The 14885-nt window shown below is 43.7% G+C and overlaps 1 protein-coding gene across 4 annotated transcripts in view; it reads left to right on the forward strand.

Annotated features, from left to right (window-relative positions):
- Positions 1–14885, forward strand: part of farp1 (FERM, RhoGEF (ARHGEF) and pleckstrin domain protein 1 (chondrocyte-derived)) — a 318851-nt gene that overhangs the window by 228497 nt on the left and 75469 nt on the right. For all 4 annotated transcript variants that reach the window (XM_041199861.1, XM_041199862.1, XM_041199863.1 and 1 more), the window contains exons 16-18: positions 9891–10024; positions 12727–12808; positions 14235–14472. In XM_041199861.1, the coding sequence (XP_041055795.1) occupies positions 9891–10024; positions 12727–12808; positions 14235–14472 (454 nt within the window). The remainder of the gene's footprint in view (positions 1–9890; positions 10025–12726; positions 12809–14234; positions 14473–14885) is intronic.

The raw sequence follows: 14885 nt of genomic DNA on the forward strand, positions 1-14885 counted from the left end.
AATTGCTACCACTGTAACTCCTAAAATCCCTAATTATTCTGGCTCCCAGTTACACCTCCATTAAGGCAACAGTAGAAAAACAAAGTAGATTTAAACAGTCCCAGGCAAAGCAAAACGATACCTGGACAGTGATATTCACAGTGAGTTTTCTCAGCTTTGGTTCCTGTAAACGGTGACTTGATGCACAGAGGCTGGAGGCTTTTCACACTTGGGTCAGACCTTAGAATTCCTTCCCCTCTTACACATGGCCTCATCTCCTTTATACATGTTTTCCCTTTTTAATGCAAATTCCATTGTTCCGATTTGTCTTTGGAACTTTACCTTTCTCATAATATGAACCTTTTCATAGTGCTCATTTTATCAATTAGCTTTGGGAAAAATAAACACACTGTTTGGCCTAGCTTCTTCGGGCTGGGTGTAACATCTTATCATCTCTTGGAAATTTAAACTAACCTAATTTATCTAAATGTAAATGTTCCTTACACCTCACATTCTAAAATTTCAGCTATGTTTTAGCATTTCAAACCATGCTTCTCTTCTGATGATTCAAAGCCTCCAGACCAGCTGTCCCCAATTCAATTAAATCCCACACACACAGACACACATAGAGGAACTAACCCAAACCCCACTATTAACCCACTTTTACAATCAATCACAATAATATTATGAGAATTATTATATTTTTCCCGACATCATCTCATGCGATTTCACGCCCGATCAGTGTAAAATTCAGTCCTATGGGTGGGTTTCTTTTTTTACTCTTCCACAGGATGTGGGGGTCACTGGCTGGGCCAGCATTTTTATTGCCCATTCGTAATTGCCCCTTGAGAAGGTGGGGGTGAGCCACCATCTTGAACCGCTGCAGTCCATGTGGTGTAGGTACACCCACAATGCTGTTAGAGAGAGAGTTTCAGGATTTTGACCCAGTGACAGTGAAGGAATGGTGATATATTTCCAGGTCAGGATGGTGTGTGGCTTGGAGGGGAACTTGCAGGTAGTGGTGTTCCCATCTATCTGCTGCCGTTGTCCTTCTAGGTGGTAGAGGCCATGGGTTTGGAAGGTGCTGTCAAAGCAGCCTTGATGAGTTCCTGCAGTGCCCCTTATAGATGGTACACACTGCTACTGTGCGTCAGTGGTTGAGGGAGTGAATGTTTGTGGATGTGGTGCCAATCAAGCGGGCTGCTTTGTCCTGGAAGGTGTCAAGCTTCTTGAGTGTTGTGGGAGCTGCACTCATCCAGGCAAGTGGGGAGTATTCCATCACACTCCTGACTTGTGCCAGGTAGATGGTGGACAGGCTCTGGGGAGTCAGGAGGTGAGTTACTTGCCACAGAATTCCCAGCTTATGACCTGCTCTGTAGCCACAGTATTTATATGGCTGATGTGGAGGTGTCTGCCTCTTTCTGTGTTTATGCCTGTGTGTGGGGGGAGGGGGGGTGTTTCACTGTGTGTTGAGGTGTTGGTGCCAGTGTCTGTGGGACATGTTAAATGCCTAACTCACCATAATTGGATGTATTTCGGTCTGGATAGTTACAGCACACTGGACTATGCTGTGCTTGTAGAGTGACAGGGAAGTAAAATTGCTGCCACTGTTTGTTATTTATTATGCTTGCACTAAGTATCTTTATGATAAGAACTGCTCAGTGCTTCATTCAATAATGAGAAGCTTTGAGTTATATTGTTCAAAATGACTTGAGTGGCTGAATGGGAATTACAATTTGGTTTGGTTGGTCACTCTAAGCAGATGTTTTACAGCTGCCTCAGACTTTATTCAATTCTTTTCAAATGACTGGCGCTGTCAGGAGCTATTAAGGTACATAATGTTATTGGAATTTTTTTTTAAAGTAGAAGTTTAGTCTGTGGGTAACCTTGTGTGTCTTAATTGAGTTAAAGCCAGCTATTCTGGGTGCTTTGATGCATAATAATTTTGAGATGTAAACAGGGGTAGAGGTACATTAGCATTTTGTTGAATAAAGCATTCAAGAGTGGGAGTGAAATCTTTTACCTAGCTAGGAGACACCAGGCAATGTTTATATTACTAATGAAATTGATACTATGAAAGGAGTTCAAAGGGCCTGGTGATAGAATGAAAATCTACATTCAAAGAGAAGTGCTGGGTATAACAGAAGTGAGTTTGGGTGTGCAAGACGGAGGCATTTAAGATCAAAGCTGTTGTAAGCTTACAACTGCCTGCAAAGAAACCAAATTGAAATGAAACTCATTTTGAATTTGTAAGGTGAAAATGCCTTGCCTGGTGTCTGCTTAAAGTCTATGGTTTGTTGTTGCCTTAGTGGAGCTAAATTTGGGAATTTGTTAAGAATTATGATAGTAGTAATTTGTAGCTGTGTATGCGTGTTTAATACCTTGTTGTAAATTAATAAGTGTCTCATTTAGTTTGATATATATAAAACCTCTCGAGAACTGGTGGTCTTGTTCCTGAATTCAGAGCTGCAACTCAAACACACCAATTGAAAATATAGGTTACGACAGTTTAAAGTTTCGCTCTGGGATTTTAAATAACTCAGCCTTTACAAACTGCTGTGTCATAACAGGCGCTGAATCTCAGGCTGGCTGGGGGAAGCAGAGCAATAATGATATTATCCGATTAGCACTTATCCCACCCAAGTTAGTGTTGCCAACCCTTCAGGATCGGTCCAGGAATTTAAAAACTTTATTTCTAGGAAACTGCAGGAGAAAAATCATAGGGGCTTTTAAAAAAAGTGTTTTTGGCAGTTTCCTTGAAGGCTGTTGGTTTATTGTTAGAACAGTATTGAGGATAGGGAATGGGGTAAGGGCTCTTAGACTGGCTGGTGCAGTTGGAGGTGGGGGAGGTCATGTGATGAAAACCCCAGGAATGTGTCCCACCAGAGTTGGCAATCCTATTGAAACGTGAAATTAGACCCAACTACGTATTGATGCTGTAAAGGAGGGCATTGTTCTTCATTCCTGTTATGCTTTCAGGAATGGTCAACATTCAAGATTAGATTGAAGAGGCAGCTGAAGGGAATGGGATGGAAAGGGTATGTGAGCAAGGTGGGCAACCTGTTTGGAGCTGTTCAATCACATGGAGAGGCGTACCACAGGTTTAGATAAGGAAGAGAAAGAAATACTCTTCCCATTAGTTGATGGTACAAGGACTAGGAGACACAGATTTAATGTTTTGGGCTAGAAACACAGGGGGGATGTGAGGCAGAGCTGGGCCTCACTGCCAACGAGGGTGCTGGAGACAGAGACGATGAATGATTTCAGACAGAAATTGGATGGGCACTCGAGGGAAATAAACTTGCAGGGCCATGAGTATGGTGGGGGAATGGGACTGACTGGATTGCTTTCCAGTGATTCAATGGGCTGAATGGCCTCCTTCTGTGCCATAATGACTTTATGGGCAGGGTTTTGCCTTTGGTGAGGGGGGGTGGGGGGGGGGGGCCGGGGGAGTGCTTAGCGGGCTTTCTGCCTGCTGCTTGCGATCGGCACCGCACCGTGATTTTACGCGGACGGGCCGATTAAGGCCCACCCAGCGTGGAATGCGAGCAGCAGCGCTCAGCACTGCCCGTGCGGAAGGGGAGGAGGGCGAGCGGGACTAGCACAAACTTTACAAAGAAGCACTTCAATCTCCCTGAGGCACAGAGCTGCTTCAGAGAGACGAAACGCTCTTTGAAAAAACTTAACGTACAAAATAAAATGTCATAAAACATGTCCCCTCGTGTCACTCTGTCACATGAGCAGGGACATACTTTAATTCAAGTGTGAAATTTTTATTTTTATTTGCTTTGGGAAACCTCATCCTGTCCATGGATGAGGTTTCCTAAAATGTGCAAAGGCCGCTTGGCCTTTTAGCCGGCCCACCAGCCATAAGGTTGGACGGGAAGTGGAAATTTGACATTAATGACCTTTTTAATGGCCTTAACAGGCCTTTTAATTGCCGGCGGGCGCACTGCCAACCCCAGCGTGAACAAAATATCTCAAAGAATCACAGAATCACACAGTGCAGAAAAGGCCCTTCGTGCACCGACATGTGAGAAACACCTGACCTACCTACCTAATCCCATTTACCAGCACTTGGCCCATAGCCTTGAATGTTATGACATGCCGAGTGCTCATCCAGGTGCTTTTTAAAGAATGTGAGGTAACCCGCCTCCACCACCCTCCCAGGCAGCGCATTCCAGACCGTCACCACCCTCTAGGTAAAGAAGTTTTTCCTCACATCCCCCCTAAACCTCCTGCCCCTCACCTTGAACTTATGCCCCCTTGTGACTGACCCTTCAACTAAGGGGAACAGCTGCTCCCTATCCACCATGTCCATGCCCCTCATAATCTTGTACACCTCAATCAGGTTACCCCTCAGTCTTCTCTGCTCCAACGAAAACAACCCAAGTCTATCCAACCTCTCTTTATAACTTAAATGTCTCATCCCAGGCAACATCCTGGTGAATCTCCTCTGCACCCCCTCCAGTGCAATCACATCCTTCCTATAATGTGGCGACCAGAACTGCACACAGTACTCCAGCTGTGGCCTCACCAAGGTTCTATACAACTCCAACATGGCCTCCCTACTTTTGTAATCTATACCTCAATTGATAAAGGCAAATGTCCCATATGCCTTTTTCACCACCCCACTAACATGCCCCTCTGCCTTCAGAGATCCATGGACACACGTGTCCAGGGCCCTTTGTTCCTCAGAACTTCCTAGTGTCATGCCATTCATTGAATACTTCCTTGTCAAATTACTCCTTCCAAAGTGTATCACCTCACATTTTTCAGGGTTAAATTCCATCTGCCACTTATCTGCCCATTTGACCATCCCGTCTATATCTTCCTGTAGCCCAAGACACTCAACCTCACAGTTAACCACCCGGCCAATCTTTGTGTCATCCGCAAGTTTACTAATCCTACCCCCCACATAATCATCTATGTCGTTTATACAAATGACAATTAATAGGGGACTCAGCACAGATCCCTGTGGTACGCCACTGGACACTGGCTTCCAGTCACTAAAGCATCCTTCTGTCATCACCCTCTGCCTCCTACAACTAAGCCAATTTTGAATCCACCTTATCAAAATACCCTGTATCCCATGTGCATTTGCCTTCTTTAAAAGTCTCCCATGTGGGACCTTGTCAAAGGCTATGCTGAAATCCATATAAACTACATCAACTGTACCACACTCATCTACACACCTGGTCAGCTCCTCAAAAAATTCAATCACATTTGTTAGGCATGACCTCCCTCTGACAAAACCATGCTGACTATCCCTGATCAAACCTTGCCTCTCCAAGTGGAGATAGATACTCTCCTTCAGAACTTTCTCTGATAGTTTCCCTACCACTGACGTGAGACTCACTGGCCTGTAGTTCCCTGGCTTATCTCTACAACCCTTCTTAAATAGCGGAACCACATTAGCCGTTCTCGAGATTACACGATGACGTCAGGACACTTGCCCGATAGCATCGCACATCATTTTACGCTTGGCCGGGTCAGGTGGGTGTCCACCCGGCGAGCTCAATATTCTGCCCCATGACTCTAATACTGACATGCTTATTTGTGAACATATGATCATAGTGCAATCCCACTCAAAGGAAAGCCATTGAAATGCACTTACCCAAACTACAACAGGATTAGTGTTGCTTTGTTCATACAGTAAGAAAGAAATTTACCAGAAGCTTTAAAGAATACTGTTTGCCATCACTCCAAACTGGCAGTTCCACAATAACGTCCCTGGTTTTATTGAAGCCTTAAGATAGAAATCTGTTGATTCTTTGTGGTTCACAGGAAAACCAGCATTATTGAAAAATAGGAGATTAACTTGATAAAACTGGTAGAAATAAGTTGCTGGTTATTGACTCTTCGTGCAAGTTCACCTGCAGAAACAGCGAAAATCGAAGAACCTTTGTTACAAGCAGCAATAGTTCCATGGAGTTTAAGATTATTATTATAATTTTTGTAGGAATAACTTTATCCTTCCCTATCTCTGTAACCTCCTCAAGCTCTATAGCGCCCCCACCCCGAGAACTCTGGACTCCTGCAATTCTGGCGTCTTGTGCATCCACGATTTTAATTGCACCACCATTGGCCTTCAGCTGCCAAGGCTCTAAGCTCTGGAATTCCCTCCCTAAACCACTCTGCCACTCTTTCCTCCTTTAACTGACCTCTTTGACCAAGCTTTTTGGCATCTGTCTCCTTTTGGTCCCCTTACATGACTCAGTGATGAATTTTGTTTCACAGCTCCCGTGTACAGTACCTTGAGTCACTTAATACATTAAAGGCGCTATGTAAAGTCAAATCATTGACGATTAGCATAAATGTTTAAGGAGAAGTATTTGAGAGAAATGCCCTTTTTTCCAAACCATTCTCTCTGTTGCTTATAATTTTTCAGATAAATGTTTCAGACCGAGCGCAGCATTCCTGCCGCTGAAGTTAGTCACTGGAACAAATTGATTTGTTTCCAAATGACTACAAAACAGGAAATTGAATAAAACAAAAAGATTAGGTTTGACTCCTCATCATTAAACAATTATGCGTTTCATTAAAGATGCTCTTTAAAAAAAACACAAGTAAATTGCATCCTGTCTTCATAACCTATCCTGCAATGACAAAGACTCCACAGTATAACTGTTTTTATGTCCCATTTTACTGTCTATTTCTGAAGGTTTCCATTATCTTTTTAATTTGTCCTAATTACATTGGAAATTTGCAGAGTAACAGCCATAAATAATAGCTCCGATTAATCCCTGGCAATAGTTATTCTTGGGCCTCAAGAGATTTTGTACAAATTCACACGATCACAATATAGGTCTGGATGAAGAGACCTCTTTCAGCCCACTCAACCTTGTCTGTCCAGGATGACAACACCACCATCTAGGTTCAACTAAAGTTCATGTGCATGATCTAATCTGTGTGGAGACAGTAGTGTTGTGGCAATGTCACTAGACTGGCAATCTTGAAGCCTAGGCTAATTCCACATGAGTATGGATTCAAATCCCACCGTGGCAATTAAATTCAAATAATAAACCTGGAATTATAAAGCTGGTCTCAATAATGGTGATGATGGAGCTATCATCAAATGTTTTAAAAATCCACCTGGCTCTCTAAATCTGCCATCCTTACCCGGTCTGGCCTATATGTGACTCCAGGCCCACAGCAATGTGGTTGACTCTTAACTGCCCTCTGAAATGGCCAAGCAAGCCACTCAGTTCAAGGGCAATTAGGGATGGGCAACAAATACCAGCCTTGCCAGTGACACCCACATCCCATGAAAGAATAAATTAAACAAAATAACGGGGAATTGTCTTCGTCCTGCAATTCTCTCAAGTTGGGTTACACCATAGAAAGTAGTTCTGCGTAATGGGTCTCCACTCTGGTGCATCCTGCAATGGATTCAGGATCAAAGATTGAGCTCTTTCAGAACTGCGGCTGTTACAGTGGTATGGCTTTTGGAGGATACAGATTTCTGATTGCACTCTTCTATGTGGCTGTAGGTGAGAGTGCTATCCTTTTTGGATGTCTCGGTTGGCACTGTTGTCTTAGGAATGCAGACTCTTTAAGGGGACAGATATTATTGAAACAGGCAGGAAGGATATTTGATGAGCAGGTCGCTCTTGATTAAATCTGCTCTCGAAGAATTTTGACAAAAGTAAGGAGTGTCTTGAACATTGAGAATCACTCCCTGTCTCAGTATTACTGTTGGATGCATTCAGGGAAAAGGCTACATACAATCCCTCAGGTGCGGGACAAATTGCTTTCTGAACTGGTTTGTGTCCTTCTCTATAAGAACGTTTAATAGGAGTTTGATGTATGGACGATGATAAGCATTCAGGGTGGGAATCACTGACTGATTATTTTAATGGATTGGAATAGTTTTTAATACATAATTAAAATTAGATCTCTGAGATAGGGTAATTTTCTTTCTTTTATTATTATCATTCATTTATATGTAATTTTTCTTTTAATGAACCTGCAATATACCTGAAATGAATTTCAGAATGGGCAATAAAGTGAAATTGAATTGAATTGATAAGTTGTTCCCCTCAGCTGCTCCACAAGAGGCAGCAGCAGCAGAGTTAAGACCAAGGGTTGGCAACCTTGAAAACAAAAATTATTTTTCAATTTTAGTCAAAAATAATATCCTAAAAGCCAAAATGCTGTTATTCAGATGCCATTAATAATGGAAAACAGGACACAGACATAAGGCCCTATGAAATAGGAGCAGGGATAGGCCATTCAGCCTATCAAGCTTGTTCCACCATTCAATAAGATCATGGCTGACCTAACTGTGACCTTAACTCCACTTTCCTGCCTGTGCCCCCTAACCCTTGAGACTACCTTGCAGACCAAAAAAACCTGCCCATTTCAACGTTCCAACAATATTTTAAAAGTTTTTTTTCTACAAAAATATTGTCAATCGAATGATGCTTTCTCACAGGTGCAACGTTAATAAAAGTTTTAAAAATTGAAACAAGCCACTTAATTACCATCAAACTGAATTTGATCGATGGAGGTCGGGAGCCGCCCAGGAGTCCTTAGTGTGGCTCTGGGGCCACAGGTTGCAGGCCTGGGTTAGAACATTGCCTTCAGAAAGGGTGAAGCAAGCCTAGAGGAATTTTAGGGAGCAACCTTGGAAGATTGTCCTCTGTTTATGATGTGGGAAAATCTTAATAGAGCAGAAAGTATTAAAATAACTTGTGAAGCACAAATTATTCAATTTTACACATGTAGATTGTTTCATATATTAGTACTTAAATTCATTTTGTTCTCCTTAAGTGTCTTGACTTGTACTTCCTCGAGTATGGAAGATTAAGGGGTGAACTAATCGAGGTGTTTAAGATGATTAAAGGATTTGATAAGGTCGATAGAGAGAAACTATTCCCTTGGGTTGGCAGGAGCCCAGAACAAGGGGGGGAGAATCCTAAGATTCAAGCCAGGCCATGCAGGGTGATGTCAGGAAGCAATCACACAATGGGGAGTGGAAATCTGGAACTCTCTCTCTCTCTGCGAAAAGCTGTTGAGGCTGGGGGGCTAAGTGAAAACTTCAAAGCTGAGATTGATAGATTTTTGTTGGGTAAAGAGATTAAGGGTTTCAGGATTGAAGGAAGGTCAGTGGAGTTTAGATACAGGTCAGTGATGGATCTGATTGGATGGTGGAACAGGCTTGAGGTGCTGAATAGCTTCCTCCTGCTCCTATTTGTGTCCCCATGCTGGGCCTAGAGAGTGGTGAGAATGTGAAACTCACCACCTCAAGGAGTAGTTGAGGCGAATAGTGTAGGTGCATTTAACAGGAAGCTACAAAAGCATGAGGGTGAAAGGAATAGAAGGATATGTTTAAATGAGTTGGACGAAGTAGGTTAGGAGGAAGCCTATGTGGAGCAAGAACAACAGCATGGTCCAGCTGGGCTGAATGGCCTGCTTCCTGTGCTGTAAGTTCTATGCAATTCTACATGAGTTTTTCATTTGATGGACAGGTTGTATATCTTTGTCAAGGTTTTGATCAGTCTCTTAGGCAGTTCACAGATATCTTGTGTAACCTGTTATCCAGGGTTTTTCCCTTTTCTCCTCAATAAGAGAGTATCTGGTTCACAATCAGTGACTCTCTGCGCCATTGTATTGAGATTAGGAGCTCATGGAATTGGCAATTGCAGGTACAAATCCGTCTCTTAACACTCCATGACAGACCTTTCATTGTTCATTTCCAGTCAAGGTAATGCATTTTAAAGTAATATATGCTGTCATAGTAGTGAAAGGTTACTGATTAAAATGTACTCCACATGGCTGTGGAGAATCTCCTTAAATCCTAATGGATAACTGTGCATAACTATTGCAATGTGTCATTTATTGTTATTGTGGTACCGTAACCTCAGTACAGGTCATTATGCTTCCCACTTTCATTATCTCTCCTGTAGTGTTTTCAAAGTGCTGTGGCCAAAGATGATGTAATGCCAGAACCACTGAAGACTTTGTTGTTCTCAAATTTTAATCCACTGTACAAGTTCCACACTGGCTTTCTGAAGGAGATTGAGCAAAGACTTGCACTGTGGTAAGGCCTGCTGCATTTGATAAGACATACCACGATTCCCCTTCTCACCCCTACCGACTGTTCCTCAGGCCCAAAATTGCTCCACCCCAGACACCAGTCACAATTTTGTTGCTGTCGTTTGCTACCAGTGGGCCCCAGATGCTGTGAAACCAGATGTGAGACTATCGCGATGAAAGCATTCTGTCTCATAAGACAATGGTTTGCGCCTTGGTGGTCAACTCTGAGTTAAGCATTGCCTGCTGTTGCTCAGGAGCTCCCAGTCTGGTATGGCAGTCTCTGCCGCATTTGCTGCAGAGGAAGACAGCAGGGCTGAGAAGGTGCAGGATTCGCTGGCTTCTGTTTTCCCTGGGCCCTCTCCTCGGCCAGCTGAGCTTTCTGTTTCTGCTCGCCCCTTCCAAATGTCCTTCCAGACAGTCAGCCAGAGGTCACAGCTGTCAGCGACTGTCTCCCAGTTGTCAGCATCGATGTCCACCATCTTCATATCTCGTTTAAGGTGTCCTTGTGGTGGAGCAATGGAGGCTGAAAGGTGTGAGACTATTCTATGGCAGAATTCAATTTAATTGTGGAATTCTTTCACTCGTTATAGCAAAAGTGCACCAGGTAAATCAAGATTAAGTCAAGTAGTTTCGGAACCCAATTTCTTTTTGAACATCGAAAGATAAAAAGAAATGTGACCCTACTTGCATGAGATACTTGCTCCTTTTCACACGTTCTGTGGGTGGCCTGACTTTTATTCTCCCAGTGAATGATGCACAAAGGGAGGTTCCTGATTTTATAGTGAGTGCGAGCGCCCCCAGAGAAGGAAATTTACGCAACGCGATGTTGTGATCTGGAATGCGCTGCCTGAAACTGCAGTAAAAGCATATTCAATGGCAGCTTTCAAGAAGGAACTGGGTGAACATTTCCAGGGCCACGGGGACAGAGCTGTTGGAGTGGGACCAATTGGTTAAGTCTTTCAAAATGCCGGCACAGGCACGATGGAGTGAATGGCCTCCTTCTGTGTCATAAGATTCTATGATTCAGCCTTTACTTTTTGTTGCCTTTCCAAGCAGGTTCTGAAACGTAATCATGGCTGGTTATAAAAAAAAAGTGCCAGTTGCTGTTTTTAATTGGAAGCAGGCACTCCCCTTCACAACTCAAGCATGCACCACTTCATCAAACAAGGATTAAATCGCCCCTTGGTTTCAAAGTGGGATTTTGGAATTTTTGAACGATATGTCAGTCCAGTCTTGTCTGGTTCACACTTGCCAGCTGACAGCTGTCCTCTCTATCGTCTTTTATGTATTGCACAGCTTTCAGACACATTCACCAAATCAGCTATGGCGTGGGACTACACAGTGAAACACTTACAAGGTCATTCGTTTTTGCAGTGGTAGCTCCCTGGTCCCTGGTGCAAATGAAAATGATTTGCAAATGTTCATCATAAAACTTAAACGGCTAAAAATAGTTTTCCAATTTAAGTTTTGGCTGATGATCATCTTGAATCAAAACCTGGAAACTGAGAGCAACGAACAAGCCCCATGTTTCACTCAAATAAGTAGGCATACAAATCAGAACTTTACAAATTGGTGCAGGCGACATAATCTTTCAGGTTTCTACATATTCAAGCACAATTATATTAAACTAAATTTACGTTTTTTTGGGAGGAAGATGTTTTTGTTGCAAGTTCTTTCTGTTTTCTCTTTTGCCTTTAGTTAAATTTGTTTCTAAATTCTAAATCCCAGTTGACGATCACTGAAGTCCATCTTTAAAGCATTGTAATGCGAAAGGCTAAATACTGCAGCTGCTAGGAGCCTGAAATAAAAACAGAAAATGATGGAAACACTCAGCAGGTCAGGCAGCTTCCGTGGAGAGAAGGGCCCGAATTTTGCCAATTGGATTTTTGCCCCAACATCAGCAGGACCGGCACACGCAAGCAGCCAGCGGACCTTCCCTCTGAAGCTTACGGGTGGCTGCCAATTAAGTGGCTGCCGCTGGGGTTACCCTCTTATTTATTCAGGGTGGCAGCCAGCCCAATCAGAGGGCTGTCAGCTCAGCAGCGCCACCAGGAGCAGTGGCCACTGCTGAAGAAGGCAGAGACCCTTGCAGCCGACAGAAGGTGGGCAGGGCTGAGTACTGGAGGCAGAACACCTCCAGGGAAGTCACTGGGGCCATAGTGCCTGCCCACCCTCAAACCCACCCCCCACTTCTTGCCTTAAAAAGCCTTCAAGCTCCTCCCCCCAGACTGCCGCTAGAGGCCCAGCCCCCCCATTTAACAGGCAGCCTCCCTATGTGATAGGAGTAGTTCTGCCATTAACAAAATGCCGACAGCCTGGTTAAATGGCCCTTAGTAAGGCCCTTACATATTTAGATTGACTGCCCACCTCCTCAAGAGTGAAAGAGTAGCAAGAAATAAAAAATTAACAGGAGCAATGACGGAGAAACTTGGCATAAAAAGGACTGATTATAATCTGGTTTAATCTTTAGGAGACTGCTGTATTATTTTGTATAGAACTCCATCAATATCACAATTTTAAAAACAATATTTAAAGCACTGTGGATTTTAAAAAGTTAACATGTTTTCTAGTTTTTATTGATGAGAATTTTTCTAACTGTTTTTATGGTGAATAATACCAACCTTTAAAGTTATAGGAAACTTTTGGTACTCGTTTTAAATAGATTTTATGGTATAATGTAGATTCTATTCCTCTGTTCACTAACAGGGAAGGAAGGTCGAATGCTCATATTAAAGGCGATTACCAAAGAATTGGAGATGTGATGCTAAAAAATTTGCGTAGTATGAAGGTGCGTTTCCATGCTCACAACATAAAAATTGTTTGTATCAACAATTTAAAGAGTTAAAAACAAAACGCCTACTGTGAGATGTGATCCCACGGTTATCAGCATGTGCTGAACAATCCTGAGTGCGCTAATAACTACACTAACAACCAACTTAACATAACCAGTCAAGCTCATAATGTGGCTCATTTACACGTGCTAGAAGTGACATACATTCATACATAGGCACCTGTTCTCTGCAAACAAAAGGAATATGTTCAAGCCTTGCACCTTTTTTTGAATTACCTGGGAGCTTGGGGAGCCTATAGTTCCCTATTGCTTTCTCCATGCCAGTGCCTTGACCAATCAAGGTTAACTTCCCAACCAGTCAGCACCCTTTTCTCTTGTCGTTTCAAGTGTTGTGATTGTTTGAAATTTGGCATTCTTGCATTTGTCCTGATGAGTGCAAGACAAAAAGCTTCAGCAACAGGTCTCTCTCTTTTCAGCAAGATTCAAACTCTGTACTACCAAGTGACTGTTTAAAAAGTTATTATAATGGGTTTGATTCTACGTTGTTTATAGTCTTTACTGTGTCTCAGTGGGTAGCACTCTTGCTTTTGAGCCAGAAGGATTGTGGGTTCATGTCACAGTCCAGAAACATGAGCACAACAGTATATGCAGACCCCACCCAGTGCTGGACTGAGGGAGTGCTGCACTGTCAGAGGTGCCATATTTAACTGAAAAATTAAACCGAGGCCCCATCTTCTCTCTCAGGTTGATGTGAAAGGCCACTCGCCATTATTGGAAGAATGGAGTTCTCCCCATTGTCCTGGCCAATATTCATCCCTCAATCAACATCACTAAAAACAAAGGTTATCTGGTCATTTCTCACATTGCTGTTTGTGGGAGCTTGCTGTGCACAAATTGTCCACTGCAATTCCAACATTGCAACGGTGACTATACTTCAAAAGTACTGAGTTGGTTGTATGGTACTTTTGGGCGCCCTGAGGTTGTGAAAGGCGCTATATAAATACAAGTCTTTCCTTTGCACCCTCACTGCAGCTGTTGAGTTCCTCGAGGCCTGGTAAACACAGCGGGCTGCGGTTAGACTAGAAAAGCAGGTCACAGCCGAGGCTCCTGGCCCCATGGACATATTTAGAATGAGAAGCTACCTCCCGGAGATTGGGTTGGCTGACCGGCCGGTATCGTGCCTGCGGGTGAAACCTGAAGTCAGCTTCTCGGCATGCCTGGAATATGTGCTCACTCACCCTCCCCCTACTGGCGCTCAATGCCCCCTCCATCCTCAAATTCCCCCCTGGGCTTTGGGACTGAGGACATTAGCACGGTAGATGTTTATTCAGCCCGAGTGCTGAGTGTCGAGAGCCTGTGGTGACAGGCCTGTTCACTGTTGTGACTAAGTTCATCATACGCTGTCCATTCCTTATCTTCGCAGCAACTCACGCTCCATCTGCAGAAGCACAGTGAGATCCTGATGGAGCTGGAGAAAGCTATCCAGAACTCCCGGAGGCTGGAAGCAGTATGCCGGGAGTTTGAGCAACAGAAAGTCTGCTACCTTCCGCTGAACATATTCTTCCTCAGGCCCCTGCACCGCCTGATGCATTACAAGCAGATTCTGGAGAGGCTGTGCAAACACTACCCACCCACCCACGTGGACTTCAGAGACTCGAGAGGTAAGGAAGTGGATGGGAGTGGAGAACGGCTTTCGGAACATTTGACAGGTCTTAGGCTGAGGCAGGGATGGTGGAGCAATCCGGTCAGTCCCATTCCCCGTACCCCCCTCAAGTGCCTGTCTAGTTCCCCTTTTGAAATTGTTAATCATCTCTGCTTTCACCACCCTCACAGACAGCGAGATCCAGTCATTGCCACTCACTGTGTAAAAAGGTTCTTCCTCACATCCTCCCTGTGTCTCTGGCCAAAATCTTAAATCCGTGCCCCCCCTAGGCCTTATGCTAATGGAAACAGCTTTTCCTTATCTACCTTACCTAAACCTGTCAAAATCTTGTGCACCTCTATCAAATCTCCCCTGAACCTCCTTCGCTCCAAGGACATCAACCTCAGCTTCTCCAACCTAATCTTGTAGCTA

The sequence above is a fragment of the Carcharodon carcharias genome, chromosome 11, assembly GCF_017639515.1.
Source record: "Carcharodon carcharias isolate sCarCar2 chromosome 11, sCarCar2.pri, whole genome shotgun sequence".
In the NCBI taxonomy this organism is placed as follows: Eukaryota; Metazoa; Chordata; class Chondrichthyes; order Lamniformes; family Lamnidae; genus Carcharodon; species Carcharodon carcharias.